At 36.8% G+C, this 18,283-nt stretch overlaps 1 protein-coding gene across 1 annotated transcript in view; it reads left to right on the top strand.

Moving 5' to 3' along the window:
* The first annotated feature begins 3,691 nt into the window (after positions 1-3,691).
* The window catches only part of SPAST (spastin), a 32,940-nt gene continuing 18,348 nt past the window's right edge, over positions 3,692-18,283 (top strand). Inside the window, exons 1-4 of the mRNA XM_019473255.1 lie at positions 3,692-3,774; positions 5,090-5,173; positions 10,958-11,053; positions 17,966-18,153. Coding sequence (XP_019328800.1) covers positions 5,128-5,173; positions 10,958-11,053; positions 17,966-18,153 — 330 coding nt within the window. The 5' untranslated portion in view covers positions 3,692-3,774; positions 5,090-5,127. The remainder of the gene's footprint in view (positions 3,775-5,089; positions 5,174-10,957; positions 11,054-17,965; positions 18,154-18,283) is intronic.

The raw sequence follows: 18,283 nt of genomic DNA, 5'->3' as shown, positions 1-18,283 counted from the left end.
GTGACTGTAACTAGCTTTCGGTTTAACCAGGCCACCCGGACAACAAAAGCGCCGGGGACAATAATAAGGGCGCATCCTTTAATGTACTGTCTGACAAACGATGCAAGTGTTGAAGTGAGTCTTCAGGAAACTTGGCTCTCAAACTGCCCAATTGGAGTCATCTGACTTTTGAGGAAAGAAATAGTTATTCGTATTTTGGCAGTTGCTTTTTATAATATTTTTCTTAAACTGTTTGACATGCTTGCTCTTAAAACTATCACTATGTGACTAGAAGATCTTAAGGAGGATGTTTAGGGATCGATTAAATAAAACACGGGAGTGAGGAATTTTTTTTTTTTTCCCCCCTGTCTAGAGGATAAAAAAAAAAGCAGTAATTGCTAGTGCATTTGATTTAGCCATTTAGTCTAAACGCAGCAGCACAACTCTGTCAGCACCCAAAAGGTAGTCCTTAGGGGCATGCTGTGCTGGGTCTTAAAATTCTCTGGAATCATCAGAATACCTTAGTATGCCCTTTCAGCTGAGCTTTAGTGAAACTGCTATCCTAGAGGAGGAGGTTAAAAATATAGGAATAGGCCTTCAATAGAAGCCACATGCTGAGAGCACCATAGAAGCGAGGGATGTGTCTTGCTTTGCATTGGCAATTTGGGAGTGGCAGTGGTAAGCTCTGGGAGAAAAAAACCCACCATGTGCAGCAAGGTTAGTTCAGGACAGATGTACAGTGTAAGAACATCGAGGGTCATAGGAGCAAAGCGTGAAAGAAGGTGAGGTAGCTTAAAACTTGAGTGTTTTTGATGATTGCTCTGTGACGAGTAGTTAAGTCTTAAATTATCAGGTGCCTGTTCCACTGTTGTGGCTTATAACTGTGGAAGGGTAAGCCTTCAAATACAGATTTGTATGCATATATACAAATATACATGTATATTTGTGTGTGTGTATATATATCACGGACTTGCTTTATAGATATTTTTAGAGTGGTCATATATGAATTAGCTTCACAGGTCACACATTTAGTGAGAAAAAAAACCTTTGCTGCTAACACAAGCAGCTGCAAAGCTGTTACAACCCTGCAAATGCAATATTCACTTCACTGAGAAAGAACTCACTTTGCTTTAATACATAGATTTGTTATTTGCTTATCTGTTTTTACTGGAATACATGCATACCTTTGAATTTATTTGATATGTAAACAAGTTTTTTATAATTTCCAACAGAAAACAATTTATTAGGTGTAGTATGTGAAATGGTTGGGATTTCTGGATTGTCTAATATCATGTTAATTATGTGGCGTTTTTGCTGTTCTCAAAGCTATGCGTGCTTCAGTAATTATGGTAGCACTTCTGGTAATTTTTATGCTTCTGAATTATTGGGGAAATTAATATTCTTGTTTTGGTATTTTCGAAATCAAACTTAACATCTTTTCCTGGGACTGAGAAGGCACGTGAGGTGGGTTGACCCCAGCCAGCAGCTAAGCACCCACATAGCTGCTTGTTTACTCCCCTCAGTGGGACAGGGGAGAGAACAGGAAGAGCAAAAGTGAGAAAACTTGTGGTTCAGCACAAAGACACGTTAGTAAGTGAAGGAAAGAGGTGGGGGGAAGACAAGTGATGCAAAGGCGATTGCTTACCAATGCCCAGCCAGTTTCTGAGGCATGATATTACGTGATATGGAATATCCCTTTGGCCAATTTGGGTCAGTCATCCTGCCGGTGTCCCCTCCCAACTTCTTGTGCACCACCAGCCAACTCGCTGGGGATCTACACTGGGGAAAAAGAAGACCTTGAGGCTGTGCAAGCTGTTCAGCAATAGCCAAAACGTTGGTGTGTTATCAACACTGTTTTAGTCACAAGTCCAAAACACAGCACCACTGGGGCTGCTATGAAGAAAATTAACTCCATCCCAGCCAGACCCAGTACAGCAAATCAATGCCTTCTGAGGAGTATGACATTTTAATTGTACTTTTAATGTCTTAATCACTGAGAACTAGTAAACTGTTCTGTGCAGATTCAGAGCACTACCTTTGCAAACAGCTCGGTTTGGTGTATTGCTTTTAAAACTTCTCCAGTTAAAAGGTGGAAGTGAGATTTTAATTATGACCTTGGCATGTTCGCAGCTGCTCTTCAGAATAGTAAAACAATTCAGGCAATAGCAGAGGTGGCTGGAATAATTTCAAATTTGATTTCTAATAGCCATAATCGGCATTAGATTTACGCTGTAGTCGAAACTGTTTCTATAGGTGATGGGGAAAAGCTTAAAGAAAAAAAGGCTACAGAGGGGATCCAAGTCACTCAGTTTCGATGATTTAATTTATCTGGCTTTGTCCTTGACAGTCAGGATATATGAGGCTGGTGGAGAAAGGGCAGTAATAAAATGATTCCCAAGGTGTGTGATGTACATGACTGTAGAAAGGTGCTGCTCCTGTGGTTTGTGTCGGCAAGAAGAGCAAAGTGTGGAATTACCTGCACAGAGTAATTTGCCAAATGTTATTAAAAGATTTTGCATCTGGAGAGGAGCAAGAGAAGAGCCTTAAGAGGATTCTAGAAATGTATTGAAATATTTCTACTGGCATTAAAATTTGCTAGAAAATAGGTTTGGGACTGAAGTTATCAAGAGTTGAGTGCAGAAGCAACACAATCACTGGTAACTGGCACTTAGGAATAGTTTTGTGAAACGTTATCTCTTCTGAAACGAGGGTAATGATATCTGAAGGTTTCATTCTAGGCATTTTTGTGTTTTCTAGCACTAGCAGCTTGTTAATGCTAATCAGGTGTAAACTGTAATACCTAATGTGCTGTATTCCTGTGTGGAAAGGCGTGCTTGGTGTGACATAGCTAACTTGTAAAAGTATGTTTCCATATGCCGGCAAGTATCTTTTTAATGCAGAGTATTTATAGAAGGGGAGCAATATGAAGTAGATATTCATATCTCTTCAATGGGTTATTTGCTGTCATGGTGTCAGATAGTATAGGTTAGGCGTAGGCATGTTCACGGTTGTATTTGCTGTAATATCCATTTAGGGCATTGTTGGTACAGAGATGTACTCCAATTCTACATGTATTGTACTTCACGTGACAGTTGACATACACCTGCAATACAGCAGTTTCATGCTGGGATGAACAAAGAAATACTCGCATGACAAATGAACTGCTCTGTACAAAAGTTAACCAGACAAAAAGTTGTCTCGTCTCCCTCGTGTAGTATCTTAGACTCGTTGCTTTTCTTCTTGAGTTTCTGTGCTTCTAGTGTTACTTTGGTATTGGCTATCACTGGAAGATTAAGAGGCATGTCTCAATTTGATGTTCCCAGAAAGAAAAACTATTAATTCCACCATTTCTGTTGTGAATGAATATGTGTAGGCTAACTTTTTTACCTTTTTTTCATGGGTTTTTTGTTGGTGGGTTTGTTTTTTTTTTCTTTCCCAGGGGACTGATCTCTTTAAGGCAGATGGAGAAGTATTCCTAAACCAGGCAAAAGTGATTTGAGGCTGGTGTAGTACCTGTTTTTAATAGAAAAGCTTATTTGAAACTAAGTAGATATAAAGTTGACAGTGTCCCTTTAAGTGTTTCTTTAAATCATAGAATTTTGTTCAAATATCTCTTCCTTCCTCTTACTTGTTTTACGCAGCATTATATGGAACCATTCCTAAGCTTTAATTCATTACAGAAAATAATGGGTTCACTTCCTTTTTAAGCAGGACAAAAGGAACAAGCTGTTGAATGGTATAAGAAAGGAATTGAAGAACTGGAAAAAGGAATAGCTGTCTTAGTAATTGGTCAAGGTAAGCCAGTTTTGAGTTTTGTGGAAAAGATTTTGGTTTATGGCATCCTCAAAGTGAGGAATCAATATTGCTAAATATGGTAGGTGCTAGGAATAGTCTGCTGTAAGAATTAATTTGTAAGAGTGTTTCTTATTCCTGTTTTAGCTGTAGGTGAACACTGGTCCATTTCTCTGTTCTACCTTAATGTTCTGGTCTATAACACATGCAAATCTTGCTCCAAATATTTTCAGACTATCCAAAATCATAAGCAGCTCATGAAAATTCTAATACTTCTTATTAGAATGGGAATGCCAAAATACTGAGTTCTGATTTGATTTGCCAAAGTTGACAGTTCATGTTCTCACTTATGCAGATTTTTATATTCCCTTCAGTATAACTAAAAAAAGAAACACCCCAATTTGGAATGGTCTAGCATTGTGTTTCTGAATAGCTTACGCCAAAATAGCTGAAAATTTCCAATGAAGGAAGAAAGCCATCTGTGTATATGGAAACATTTTAAGCTGTAGTGTAGAAGCAGGTATGTACCGTGGAGAAATAGGTGTAGTGTGAAGGACTTGCTAAGAATTTCTGTCCTCAAAATAATAATAATAACAATAACAACCACCCAAATAATAATAACAACAACAACAACAACCACCCAGCTCCCCAAAAAAACCCAAACTTGTAACTGCTTTTGCAGACTGCTGTTTTGTTCCTCAGCTATGTTCAGAAATGTTTATGAACAGCATGTGGTGATGTGTTACTTATACAGCAATACCAGTGGCATTTGATACAACCAGTCTAAATTGCACAGTTTAAAAAAACAAACAAACAAAAAGCTTGACTTGAACAGACATTATTTTTTAGGAAGTGGTGATATTAATGTCTGTAATTCTGTGTGTTTTGAAATGTAAAGGGACACAGTCAACTGAATTTAAATCTGTTAATTTTGCCAAAGTGAATTATTTCAAATTGTACTTGCCTCTCAGTCACTTTTCAAGCTTTTTAAAAATCTTTTTTATTTGACTTCTGTTTAGAAAAATGCAGTGACAAAGAACAGGTATTAGGTTAGCATGAGATGTCAGAGAAAATGCAAAGCAATGCTTGGGTTCCCACCACTCTACGAGCAATATTGTAAAGCAGATAGTGTCAACTAACTTTAAATTCTTGATTAAATAGAAAGCTTTAGGATTTTATCATTAGTTTGCAATGATGTTCCTTAGTAGAGGGGGTAGATAAGGGGTGGGAGGAAGAGGAGGGAAGGCTGGGTGTCAATATTTTAGCACTTGAAGTTAATTTGCCAAATTGTGTTTTAACGTTGATTTTTCTTTGTAAGGTGATCAGTGTGAACGGGCTCGACGTCTGCAATCTAAAATGATGACAAATTTGGCAATGGCCAAGGATCGCTTGCAGCTTTTAGGTACCAGTTACAATTCATGACTTTGGAAAGTTTGTCATTATTTGCACAACTTCATGTAATGCATTCTTCTGAAATATTACTTTGATTTTTAAAGTGAAGGAGTCATTATCTGTGTAGGGTCTGTTAAGTTTGGTTTTTAGTTGAGAGTAAGTGATATTTTTTCAATGCTGTTGATGGATTTTGAAATTGGAATCTCGTGACCCGCTTCCCTCTGCCTTAAGAAATAGGTGTAAAAGTAACTGAGAAGTCTTTATACCATAGCACGCTTGACTCATAAACTGAGGAAGTCTGGACTAACTCTTGTTGGAGTTTAGGATTTCTGTGTTAGAACTGTGGTAAAACTTATATTGCTGATCATGAGTGCTAAGTGTGCCTTCTGTAAGCCTAACTACTTCATGTTCTGTTAATTCTGCTGTCACTTATATAACAATTTTCCTGATTATTGGTATGTACTGTAGTAATAATTCTTTAGCATTATGTAGACCGTAAGGTTGTGAAATCCTAATCCTTGTAATTTTTATCTAGTAGTGTTCTATTTTAAGACTAGCAGGTAAGATCACTTCTTTTCAGAAGCATAGTGTTGTATAGTTTTAGCTTTATCAAAATTAAGTGTTGTATATAAGCTCTTAATGGACAGAGTAAAACAGGCAGGATTGGAAATAGCATCTTACTGTGCATGATAAACAGACAAAGATCTCCCTTCCCCATCAAGCAACAAACCCACAGCTTTGTGTAGTGCATCCTCTAAATTGAGATCTTTGGAAATGCTTTAAGTTCAGGCAGTAAAATGAAAATAGATTTTTTTTTGAATTTAAGTGCCTAGACACTACCTAGGGTCCACATTAGATACTCATATAATTTTTGTTTTTTCAATGAAAATAATGATTTTTTTTTTTTTTTTAATTGCTCTTTAAGTGAGAACTAAACAAATGTACTTGAGTTTAACTTGTGTATCTGCAGCTTTAATCTTGCACTGTGTTGTTTTGAGTTCTACTAACTCCCTCTCCTAGGAGGGTATAGAGCAGACAGGAAAACTCATGTTCTTTTCTCCCCTTACACTTTGTGATTCTGTGGTCCTGACTGGTGATTGACAGGGAAGTTGTGACAACCACAAGAAAGTGAATCCCTTTTATTTCCCTTGAGTTCCTGGTGTCCTTAGTTCTTTTTGAAAAAAAGTGTAGGGAACACGGGGTGAAAGAGGCTTCCGGCTTCTATGCTTCATTACGGGTGTTTGTCGGTAGAACCTTAGTACATGCAGAAAAGATATTTTCTACTCATTAGGGTTAAAGGCTGACTTCTAGAGGTAATACAAACTAGGGAACAAAAGAGTGAAAGTGCTTACATGCTAACAATCTTTGATAAGGCATGACTTGTTGCTGACATCCAAATTGCAAGTAACTAGGATTTCTTTTAAAAAATTGCTGTTCTTTGAACCTTGAAGTAGCAATGCCTGTATTTTGTGGGTAGTGTTTTGTCCTTGCTTGTGTTATTGTAGTAGCACTTGTGATGTTGATAAGTTGCTTACTTGCTGTGCTCTGATTGAAAAGATAAAAAGGGTAAACGTGGCAAAAAAACTAAAGTTGAAGTCAAGCTGGTACGTTCATATTTATTACCAGAATGTGTGATCACATGCTAATTGTATTCTTCATTCAGAGTGCAGATTGAAAGGTAAACAGATAGAATAGTGTTTATTGCATAAGTTGATGTCAAATATGATTTTATTTTATTTTTACTTAGAAATTACGAGAAGTTTAGTACTTTGTTCTTTTGTAGGTTCTTGTTCAGCTTGCACTAAAGATCTGCCTCAAATGATGTACCCGAGAGCAGAATTTGGATAGAAAGGAGCAAGTGAAGTCATCTGCCCTTTAGGAAGGAAAAAGATGTTTGGAGAGATATTCCAATGGATTTAAATCTCTGCAAGCTTGATCATTATGGGTCTATTTGAGTAATATTTGTTATACCATCTAACCAACTTTCAAGTATTGACAGTACCTGTTTTTATTACTTTATATGTAATTTTACATGGATTTTTTTGAAATTTAAGGTAATCTAGAGTTGAATTGCATGTGCAATTTTAAACATAGCTTTTAGCTTGTTACTTATAGTAACAGATATCTGGAAGTTTTTAAGTGGTGTAGAGATGCTTTTGTAGTTGAACTAAACCTGAGGCTCTAGAAGCTCTTAGGAAAAACCACTTTATTGAACCTTATGAGTCCAACTCTTAAGATCAAAGAGTAAGTGTTTTTCTCTAGCCCTGTGGAATTTCTCCATTTCTTAAGGGAGAATAGGCAAGTCCTTTATTGCATTAGCTGGCAAGATAAAACAGACTTAAAGTAGACAATAATATCAAATATTTCATACTGCTTGCTAGACAGAGATGTGATTGCAGACTGCCTAACTGAAATGCCATCCAGTCAAGCAAGTTACATTGGTAATACATAGAAAGTGAAAATTAAATCATATGGATTATAACTGTCCCTTAAAAGTGGTCAGTGGTTTGATTTTTTTGAAATGTGTTGGATCATCAATGCAAGTTTAAGTTGCATGACACCACTGATTGGGGGTATGATGTCTGATCATGCCCATGTGTTACCACTGTGTGTCATCACACCACTGATGCCTTTTAATGTTTGATCAAGAGGACGTCAGCTACTTACCTTGGATGTTGGCTTTATTATTTTGAGCCCTGTTTTCATCTTGAGTCTAAATTACTCTATCGTGTTCTGTTTAAAGCTGTACTATGACACAGCCTGAAAGCTGAAGTTACTCCAGGTATGTTTCAGAGCATCTCAAGGTGACTCGATCGCTTTGGCAGTCCAGTGACAATATTGAGTTGTGCTAGCTGTCAGGGGACTTCCAAGTTCTACCACGTGAATTGGTGGTGGCCCCTGTTCTTGACACGGTTTAGGGTGTGTTAGCTGTGCAGTTACTTACATGAGTGGATAAATCTTGCTCTGATGGTCTTCGTAGACTTGATCTCTCCTGGATGACTGATCACCCATGTTAAGACTCATTATATTTGATATATTTAGAATCACAGGACGATATTTGTTTTCTACAATGGGTACATAAAACTCAGCAGTTTGCTGTTCAGAAAGATTGATAATCACAATGTCTAGTGCGACACTATTCAATTCTAACGCTATACACGTGTTGTACCAATCTGTCTTCTCCCATTTCAGAGAGACTTTCTGTAGGGGGACAGATTTCTGTCAGCACTAGTGCCTTTCTGTGTACTATGTGTAGCTTCAGTATTTTGGTTGAAGGATGCACATGGCACAGAATTAAAATAACTTTCATCGGTATCCTCTTTGGTAATAATTCTGCCCGTGTATAGATATGGGCTTCAATGGACACCTTTTGGGATTCTTCCACTTTCTTGGAGGTGATGGTGGTTTTGCTTCAGGCTTGTGTTACAGGGCAATGGGGTTTTTTATTAGAAATCAGTTACCTTGAATTCAAGGTCTAGTGTTGCCTAGATAAGACAACAGCTGCAGTGGTGTTTATTTGGTGGGTTTATGTCCACATTGTATCGTCACGGAGAAATAATGAATGAGATTCTGTAAACTTCCCTCCCTGCCCCCAATGTCTGGAGACATAAGGAGAAAGCATTTAAATGGAAGGTGATGGGGTGTCCTGTTAATTCCCTGGAATAATATTTAATAGCTCAATTTATTGTCATTATTCCAGAGGGCTCTACAGGTACACTGTCTCTCAAGAAAAGTGATATTTTTGCTTTATGTAATTTTATGTGCAATATTAAAATTACATGTTAATACGTAATGTGATGGGAAGGCAGTGTGTGATTTGAAAATGGACAACAGTTGGATTACATTTCTTTGTAGCGGTTTTAGAGTTCCTGAATATGTGGAACTTGCTAAGCTATTGATAACTGTGGTAAAACCCTGGTCTCAAACTGTAGTGTTGAAGCAAATAGCATTTCCTGAATTCCTGCCCAAGCCAACTGATTTTTATTATGGTCACTGACTTTGTAAAGTTGAGAAATGTTCTCCAAAACTTAACTGATTATCTAATGTCTTACCAAGTCTATTAATACTAATTTTGTTTCCTAAGCTTCTCTGTGTACTTTCCATTCAGATTGCATGCACTGGGCAGGGAGTAGACTATTCTGCTGTCTCCTCCAGTAGTGTTGCGCCCACTAAAATAGTACACTGTTTGCAGTCAGTCATACTAAAAGGACTTTTCTTAGACTTCTTTAGAGGGAGGTTTCTTAGGGTAACTTCTTGCAAGTTACAAAGCTTGTGGTTGTTTGTAGGCTGTTCTTGTGTGACTAACATTTTTTTGTTTTACTGTACCTGACTCTTCAATGCTTTCAATTTAAAACAAAGTAAACCCTGGGTGCACATACTAATCTTGAACTTTAGCTTTTCATATTTGCCTGTGGCTACTAAGTTTTCACTCTAAACTGCATCTTGTTCAGTCTGGAAGTTATTATTAAACCATCACTTAAACTATTGGGCCTAAAGATACTTTTCAGGGAAGCTAAGTGGTGAGTGATCAGGAGGAGGCAGAAGAAGAAAGGAATGAAGCAGAAAGACTGGAAAAAAGATCTGTAGTAGACAAAGAAGCAGAAGCAAGGAAGTGTTTATGCTTGTTGGTTGTATGATCTGCAAGCTCTGAATGGCAATTCTTCCTCCAGTCAGGGCATTTATGCTCTTGGCTGTGCACATTTTTGGTAGAATTCGGCTTCTTTCGTAGTATGTGCTTTCATGTTGCCAGAGGACATCACTCCTCTACTTGGCCATCTGTTTTCCTGCAGCTTCTTGGTACTGTTATCTCTTGGGGGAGAGGAGGTGAAAAAAAAGGGGGGAGGGAGAGCATGACAATGTATGCCTTGCATCCTTACAAACTGTGTTTTGTCTTTACAAAAAAGGGGTGGGTGCGTGTGTGCGTGTGTGTGTGTGTGTGTGTGTGAAATAAAGGTGGGAGAGGCTGTAAAGCACCCCAAAAGTAAGGCCTAGAGGTTTTTAACTGCAGTGGGAAAAGCAGGAGTGGTAGGTGAGCTGCAGACAACAAATAGTCCTGAGACTTAATTCTTGTTTTGTGTCGTTTGCAGCCTTACACCTCATTGACTTATACTTTGGCTAGTTTATCATGACTTCTTAGAGTTAATTTCTTTCTCCTTAATCTTTAACCTTATAAATCTTGTATTCAGATGTTTCTGAAGTTAATCCTCTTAAAGAACACAGCTTGCATGACAATTTTATTGAGTTAATTTCAAGGCAATTATATTTCTAAATAGAGATCTTGAAAGACGTCATTGTAATGTATATATGGTATTTTGCTTGAACAGTTGAGGTTTCTGTGAAATGTTGACTGGCTGTTACTACTTAAGTGAAACATTTAATATGCAGGAAAGTGGTGACTCCTTGCAGTTGGTCAAAAGTAACACCTTGGGGAGGACTTTCAGAAATGGGTTATCAACGCAAATATTTAGTAAATGAAGTTGAATTAATCCTGACCATTGCTTTTGGGAAGTAACTACAATCACTAGACTGGAAAGGTTGTTGTAATTAACTCAGCCGTAAATGGCTAGTTTTAAAGCTGTTTTCAGTCATGCTCATACTGACAGAATTTTCTTACAAATTTGCTAAACATGTAGAATAGATAGAAATATTCCTTTTATCTTTAACCCTGTATCAAGTGTAACAAAGCCAAACTTGACATTGTGTGTTCAACATACATAAATTTTCTTGGTTCATTTTTATTTTTTGTTTGTTTATTTTGTCCTTTTTCCTCCCTCCCCCTCTGTCTACTATGTAGAGAAGCTGCAGGCAGTTTTGCAAATTTCCAAGCCGCAAATGGAGGTCTATAATGACAGTACTAACCTGGCATGCCGCAATGGACATCTCCAGTCAGGTGGGTTTGGTTTTACCAGCGCCTATTGAGGGGATGTCTCTCAGTTTCTGGTGTATTACAGGGAAAAATATGCAATGCTATGTTCTGGCCCCACCAACTTAAAAAAAATGGGTTTATATTTCTGTTTTTAAAGGCTTTATATAAAATATATTCCGTCCTTTCTATGACTTTGACAACACTGTTTTATTTAGTAGTATTAAGTTCTTTTTTACAATGACTGTCCTAGAATCCAAAACTATTTACTAAGACAAGATTTTAGAAAATATTTCTCATGTTATATTCTGAAAGGAATTAAATTAAACCTGTTTTAGAAAGTGTCAAAGTCAATGTAGGATATGTAGGTTATATATTGTGCCTACATAAGCAGTTCTTCCTTTATGATATCGTGAGAGTGAATGTGCATTTGCATTAAGCTGCTTAATTTCAGGGGGTTTTTTACTCTGAGAAAGTGATACATGATTAAAACAAGGGGGGGGGGGGGGGTCGGGCGGGGGGGGGGGGGGGAACAGGTCTTCCTTTTTGTCAAAGAAGGTTGCTTTTATCCTTTCCCAGAAGACTGCAGCAAGGATACTAAAATACCAGAAGTAAACTTGTTTGTCCATACACAAGGAGTAAAGTTACTGTGAGGTTCGTGAATTGTCTTCAGGGAATGTTTTAAGCCAGCAGTAAGCTATTGTTACAACTGTGATCTCAACTGATAATTTGTACAGTAGACTATAATAAGGTTAAATAAAATGAGAGCTAACAAGCAATGGAATTAATAAAGCTTGTTCACTGAGTCAAGAGCAGTATTCAGTTTTTAACGTAACTAAACCTGAAACTTAGTGTAAACCACGTGGTGTTTTTTTTTTCTTTAGCTCCATTTCTAGTTCTGAAGTCATCTTACTGTTTGGTTTTGTTCTTTCTGATGTATGAGAAGTTAAAGTAGTGGAACTATGTCATGTTAGGCACCTTTAGATTACTGTATGTGTGGTATTTTTGTTAACTGCATTTGTCAAAAAGATGTAGTTAAAATGACTCTTCAGTGTAAATTCCTACATAGACTGACCTTGAGAACTCTTTACCTTAAATGATCCCGTACAAGTCTTGTCTTTTTACCTGGTTGGCTAGAGGTTGAATGAACAAATACATACATATACACACAAAAGTTGATAACATACTCCATTTGATTTGATATGAACAGTTTTTTCTGTAAACTCTTTATATGTTTTTATACCTTTTTCTCAATGTATCTCAGAATTGGATGCTGCAGGAGAAGGTTAGACTGAACTTTTAAAACTGTTAATTTAGTTACTTAAATCTGTTAGTAACAAAGCATAGAATATCCATTGGCATCTACTGGAAATGAAGAAACATTTTGCCAGTTCTGTGGCAGGTGTTTTTATTTACAGAAATTCCTGTAGCAGGAGGTGGTCACTTAAACTTGTGGAAAATGGTATTAGTCAATTTACCCATTTGGAGTCACATTCCTGGTGACTTGTAGAAGATGGATGACTGAACCACTTCTGCAAAACTGTGGAGGAAACAACTGCAAGGGGCCGTGGACTTCTGGGGATGCTTTTTTCTGAGAAAGTGTCTTCCAACTTTCTGTAAAGGAATGTGGGCTAACAGAGAAACTTTCATTTACCAGGCTCAGTGGGGTCTGAGAAGAGACAGAAGGACTAAAGAGCAGGTCATAAAAAAAGAGTTAGGTACCAGACATCTACTGATTACTTTCAACAAGACTTCAAGAGGCTCATTCCATTTCCATTTGCATTTACATTGCCAAAGGTAAACTTTAGATTCATATAACCTGTGGAAGTGAGAGGTTTACCCAAAGTACTGAACTTCTGCAGCTGTGGGGTCCACAGTAGTACCAGGAAAGTCAGCCTATAAACAGTCTGAATTTCTTAATTTGCTGGTGCCTACACTCACGTGTTCACTCTCTCATGCTGTCTCTGTCTCCTTTTTTGGGGTGTGGGGGGAGGGAGTCTTGTTTGTAAGATGTTGGTGCTACACTTTTTTCTTAAAAGTACTTCTTTTATACATGTTGTAATAAAGATGGCATTTTCACATGGACAGCAGCAATCATTTAAAAACACAAAGTAGATGACATTCTTAGAAAACTGTACAAAATCAGCTTGCCAGGCTACTTAAGAGGACTGCTGTTACTGAGAAAGTAGAGGTGCTGCAGAGGTACTGAGCCACAGGGCTCTGGCATAAGCTTCATTTTTCTATCTACATAAAATATTACCTGCGCTGCTGCCTAATCAGGCTGGGCTTTTTAAAAGTCCAGGATTTTATGAAGTTTGAAACATGGTCATACATAGTTCTAACATCAAGAAAGTGCCTTTCTGCCCATTCTTTGGTCAAAAAGTGCTTTGCTTTCTTTTATTTGCCTTGAAAGGCCGAAGTCTTTAAAGATGTTTTTGCTGCTTAATTCTGTCTGATATTCTATTCTAACAGCTATACTGTGCATTTTTTATATTTCAAAAATGTTACTGATTTGAGATTCTTCCTTCTTTCACGATACTATGTGTCAGCCTTTCAGACCAATTTACTTGATTCTAGCACAAATGACTACCTATCCCTGTCTTCCTCATTCATAGTTTCCTAACTTACCTGAATAGCTGGAGGTTTTTCTTGAAAATTTATCTGATAGATTTATGATGAGGTTTTATAAGACCTCATTACAGCAGTATCACCTGCCCTTCAGTTGCAGAAGGCTATGCAGTAACTTGTCTGAGGAGTAATAACAAGTAGCCTTGACCCAAAACTTTATTTTGAAATACATATTTATTTTTTAATATCCATCACTCTTGTTCTCATCGCAGTCTTGAATTAGATTTAAAACAATTTAGCTGTACTTTTTTTTTTCCCCAGACATGCATTTTTTCATTTGCATTGTGGATTGTTATTTTTTGTTTTTAAACTAGCTTGGGAAGGAGATTATGCCAGTCTTGCCAAAGGCAGTGTTTATGAGTTTTATGAACTTATTTTACTGGGCATACAATACTGGTAGTACTGCAGTAATTCCAGTGTACCATTTTACATTTAACATGTAAATCTCAGCATGTTATACTGTCAGAGAAAGCATTAAAATTCTCTTTCTTACCGCAACATTAGCACTGTGCAAGTAGCTAGTATTTTATCTCAGTTTTCATTTGGAAGGATTTGCTGGCATGTCTTTAATAGTAGGCAGATATTGGCAATGTTTTTCAAGTTGCAAAAATTCTACTCTTAATACTGAAGTTTTTTAAGGAGTTTCCCAAGTAGAAGAACAAGTAGCGATAAGATCATTTTTAACATGATAATTTGGCAACAGTAGATCTTTGACTGACACAGCTCTGTCAGTTCAGAAGGAGAATAACTGTGTCCCTGATCTGTGTAGCTGTGCTACCATTCGAAACATTGAACAGGTCCTTGTTAATTGCTGAAGTTTTCTATTAGGTAGTTTTTATTACTTGAAATGTACCTATTTGAAAATCCGAATATGATCTTTGAAGGAAGTACTATTTTGGGGGCTATTGTGAATGCTGATCCTGAATAACTACCAGTCTTGCAATTGCTGCATGTATTTTACTATGCAATATTTGCAGAAAATGTATAGCTAAGCAGTTTAAAGATTTTTTTTTTTTTTTAAATAAAACTATATACATAAAGTTACAGACAATTCTAGACTGGTGAAATTTTTTTTCCCAACTTGGGGTCTACAGACCACATATAATAACTTCTTGTAGTCACTTTGTATCAGTTATCAATAGGCATACATAGGGAATTTCTGAGGAATATTCCCTGATGATTTTTAAGGTTTCACAGCTAAAGGCTGGAAACTGTTCTGCAATACTGGAACTGCTGCTGCTAACTTTAATTTAAACTGTTTTTTGGATGCTTAAGAAGTTCTAAAACAGCAGAAACTTGTTTATTAAGATGTGCCTTAATCTGTTTTAGATGCACAAAAGAAAATATGATTGGTTTGCTTTTTAGAAATACAAAGCATGCTGTTTATCTTTATTAAATAAATAAGCTAGAGCTGCATGTTTCCCAGATTGCTTCTGTGTTTCCAGGTGTATAGTATAATCAAGCTTCTCTTAAAGTTGTTCAAACATATCCTTACTTCACTTTACCTTTAAAAACAGTTAAATACAATAAATGCATTTTAACATTCCTTTCTGTAAGGGAGTCTGAAATTGGGCACCTGTGTCTGCAGCTTATCACAATTTAACCAATAGAAAACCTCAGACAAAATTTTGCTCTTTGCTTGTTTGTAATTTGTTTGTTGTGTATATATTTGGATGACAGATTAAAATTGTAGGGATGCTTTCAGGACCAGGTAGTTATTTCTATATGATCTAATGGCATTAGCTTGGAGCTTTGAAGTAAATTATTCTGTCCAGTCAAGAATTAGAGAGTAAAATCAAAATGGTCAAGACCCTATTACTCTCTTAAAATTATATATGAAGTAGATAATTGAATTGTTCAGTGTTTCAAATACACTTGAAAAAATATCATGGTCCGTCTTTGATTGGAACATATTTTAGGCACTTCCTTACTGTTTTATACAGAACGGTGAAACATTTGGCAAAAGGCTGCTGGAGATACTACAAAGGTTTTAAGGCCACTTGCAGCTTATTTTCCATCTTTCAGCAGATGACAAATACAAATGGATAAGAAATGTGTTTTGGGGGTTTTGCATTTATTACAGCAAAATATGTATTTTACATAAATAATAGGGGCTATCAGTCTGACAAAAGACATACATGTGCTTTTAAACACTTCACCCTTTAGAAACTTAGATAAACTGTAATTCTGAAAAGTTTGATCACATTTTTATTTGCTTCTTCAATGAAAATTTGTATATAAAAAGAAGTTTCCCTCTGGAGTTGACACTGAACACGTATGTTCAAGAGTAGTTCATCAGTGCTTCTTTCTGTGCTACCCATCAGGACTGACCACAGAACATATGTAAACTTAGTGGTCTTGATTCCTGGAGGTACAGGGTAGAGTAAATAGTAATTTGTATTTAAACCTTTCTCTTTGCCCTTCCCCCCTGTATTTCCAGCTTCCTGAAATACTCCTTACCTGTGCAATTTTATAATACTCAAAATTGCCGTGTGTGTGTGGTGTTCTCAGTAGATGGAGGTAGTTCTGGGAAAGTGTGATAATTGAGCAACATGTTAGTGTGAAGGAGATGGAGAAAAACTGCTTTAGCTTTTTGAAGCCCTCCCATGTTGACTTTAAGCCAGCTGTGCAAATGAGGCTGAAGGAAAAAAAAACCACAACCAAACTGAGTGTCACCTTTTGATTAAATTGCACCAGCCAAAGTGTTGAGTAGCTAGCTTTTTTAATAGATTCATACAGTGCTTTTTGAACTTGAAAGTTACTAAGTATGCCTAATTTTGAAGAGTTTTTGACTTGGAAATTTCTGTGCAGGAATGACTAAGTAAATTTAACCAGCTCTGGATCTGTGTGTGATTTAGTCAGTAGCCAGTTTTGGGTTTTTTGGTTTGTTTGTTTGGAGTTTTTTTGTTTGTGGTTGGTTTTTTTTTTTTTTTTACAAGAGGTATCTTACAGGTAAATGTAGTTAATCATATTCTTCAAGTTCCCTTGTTTTTTGTATATTGATACATCTGCATTGTTTATGATGACCCTGCAGAGTTTCTGTAACTCTGAAAAGGGGCAGATTTGTGACTGAAGAAAGGCTTTAGAAGCTTGTTAGCCAAGTAGTTAAACACATGGATAACTGCAGGCTGTGTAAAGATTTGCTCCTGGTAGTATGCAAGACCTTTATGTTTAAAGAGGCTGAGAACACGGTAGTAATTAACTGATTCTTCCATGATACGGTTTCACTGAAGTATTCTCATTTTAATTTTCTAAACACAGCATTCAAAATTATGAGGCTTTCTACTTAAAGTATTTTTCACGAAACTGTAATATTATAAATTTAAAATTCTTCATAGAGTCATTAGCTGCCTTAAAAATCAGAGTTCTTTGGCCCATTGCTTAAGACTAACAAGTCAAACTGAGTTGCAGATTTCCAAAAGCTTAGTGAAGAAACTTGTAGCTGAAATCCATCTTGAGCTTCCTTACCTCTGATGCCATATTTCTCTTATCTAATCAAAAGGCTCCTTAATCCTTTTAAAAGGATATATTTGTAGTTTAATCACCTGTGGCCAATATGTTAAGTTTTATCTGTCACCTAATTTGAGACCTTCCCACTCCATCATGGAGGTGAATTAGAGTAAGTATGAACGGAATGTGTGGTGGTGGTTGAATTCAGTGGTATAATATAGTATTTTTAAAACTTAATTTTAATGTAGGAAGGTAAGCTGCTTCAGAGCTGTCATTCAGAATTTACTTAGACCTTGAGATTCCTGAAGTGAAACAAAGTTGTAAGAAAAAGCTCCTGGTAGTTACTTGCAGGTATAACTATATTAATTTTCCCCAATTAATGTGCCTTGGTGAAGCTTCTGTGTGGAAAGTGCTAGATAGTGTTAGCTAGCATCCAAAGTAACTAGCCTGCTAACATCACTTAAGGAGTGAATGCTCTGAATCTAATGGCTTGACATTTGGGGATTATTATAATGATTATTTTTAGGAGTTCTTGGGAAGGAAAATCTTCTGGCTGGTGTTCTGTCTTCTTCTGTCTTAAGGAATAGATGGTGTTCTTTCTTTGTTACAGGACTTAGCTGTCTCTAGCTTTTCTAAGATGGCTAACTAGTGTTGAGTTTGAGAGCTCCTAAAAATTCAAAACTTAACTTCAGGAGAAAGCTACAGTTAACATCCCCTTAAAAGTACTAAACCTCTTTAAAAACTTGTATTATTCTGCTATAATACTGTATTATATGTGTCAACAATACTATCTTCAAGTTAGAATTGATGGTAAAGGTATGACTGCTGAAAATGTTCTCATTACATTGGTTTTCTTTATAGAAAGTGGAGCGGTTCCAAAAAAGAAGGATCCCTTAACACACACGAGTAATTCCCTTCCTCGTTCAAAAACTGTTGCAAAAACTGGATCCACAGGCCTTTCAGGTCACCATAGAACACCTAGCTACAGTGGGATATCAACAACTTCTGTGTCTAGACCAGCACCTAATCCTGCAGCTTCAACTCATAAGGTATGGTAAGGATAAATATAGCAGTATACACTTGGAAAGTCAATGTAAATTCCAGAACAAACTTTGGATTTAGCCTTTATTGTGCAGTATTGTAGTGGCAGAAAGTTTTTTTTTTTTGGGGGGGGGGGGG

This window comes from Aptenodytes forsteri, unplaced genomic scaffold, assembly GCF_000699145.1.
Source record: "Aptenodytes forsteri isolate BGI_AS27 unplaced genomic scaffold, ASM69914v1 Scaffold309, whole genome shotgun sequence".
NCBI lineage: Eukaryota > Metazoa > Chordata > Aves > Sphenisciformes > Spheniscidae > Aptenodytes > Aptenodytes forsteri.
Note: the sequence above shows the minus strand (reverse complement) of the source record. Positions and strands in the feature narration are given on the sequence as shown.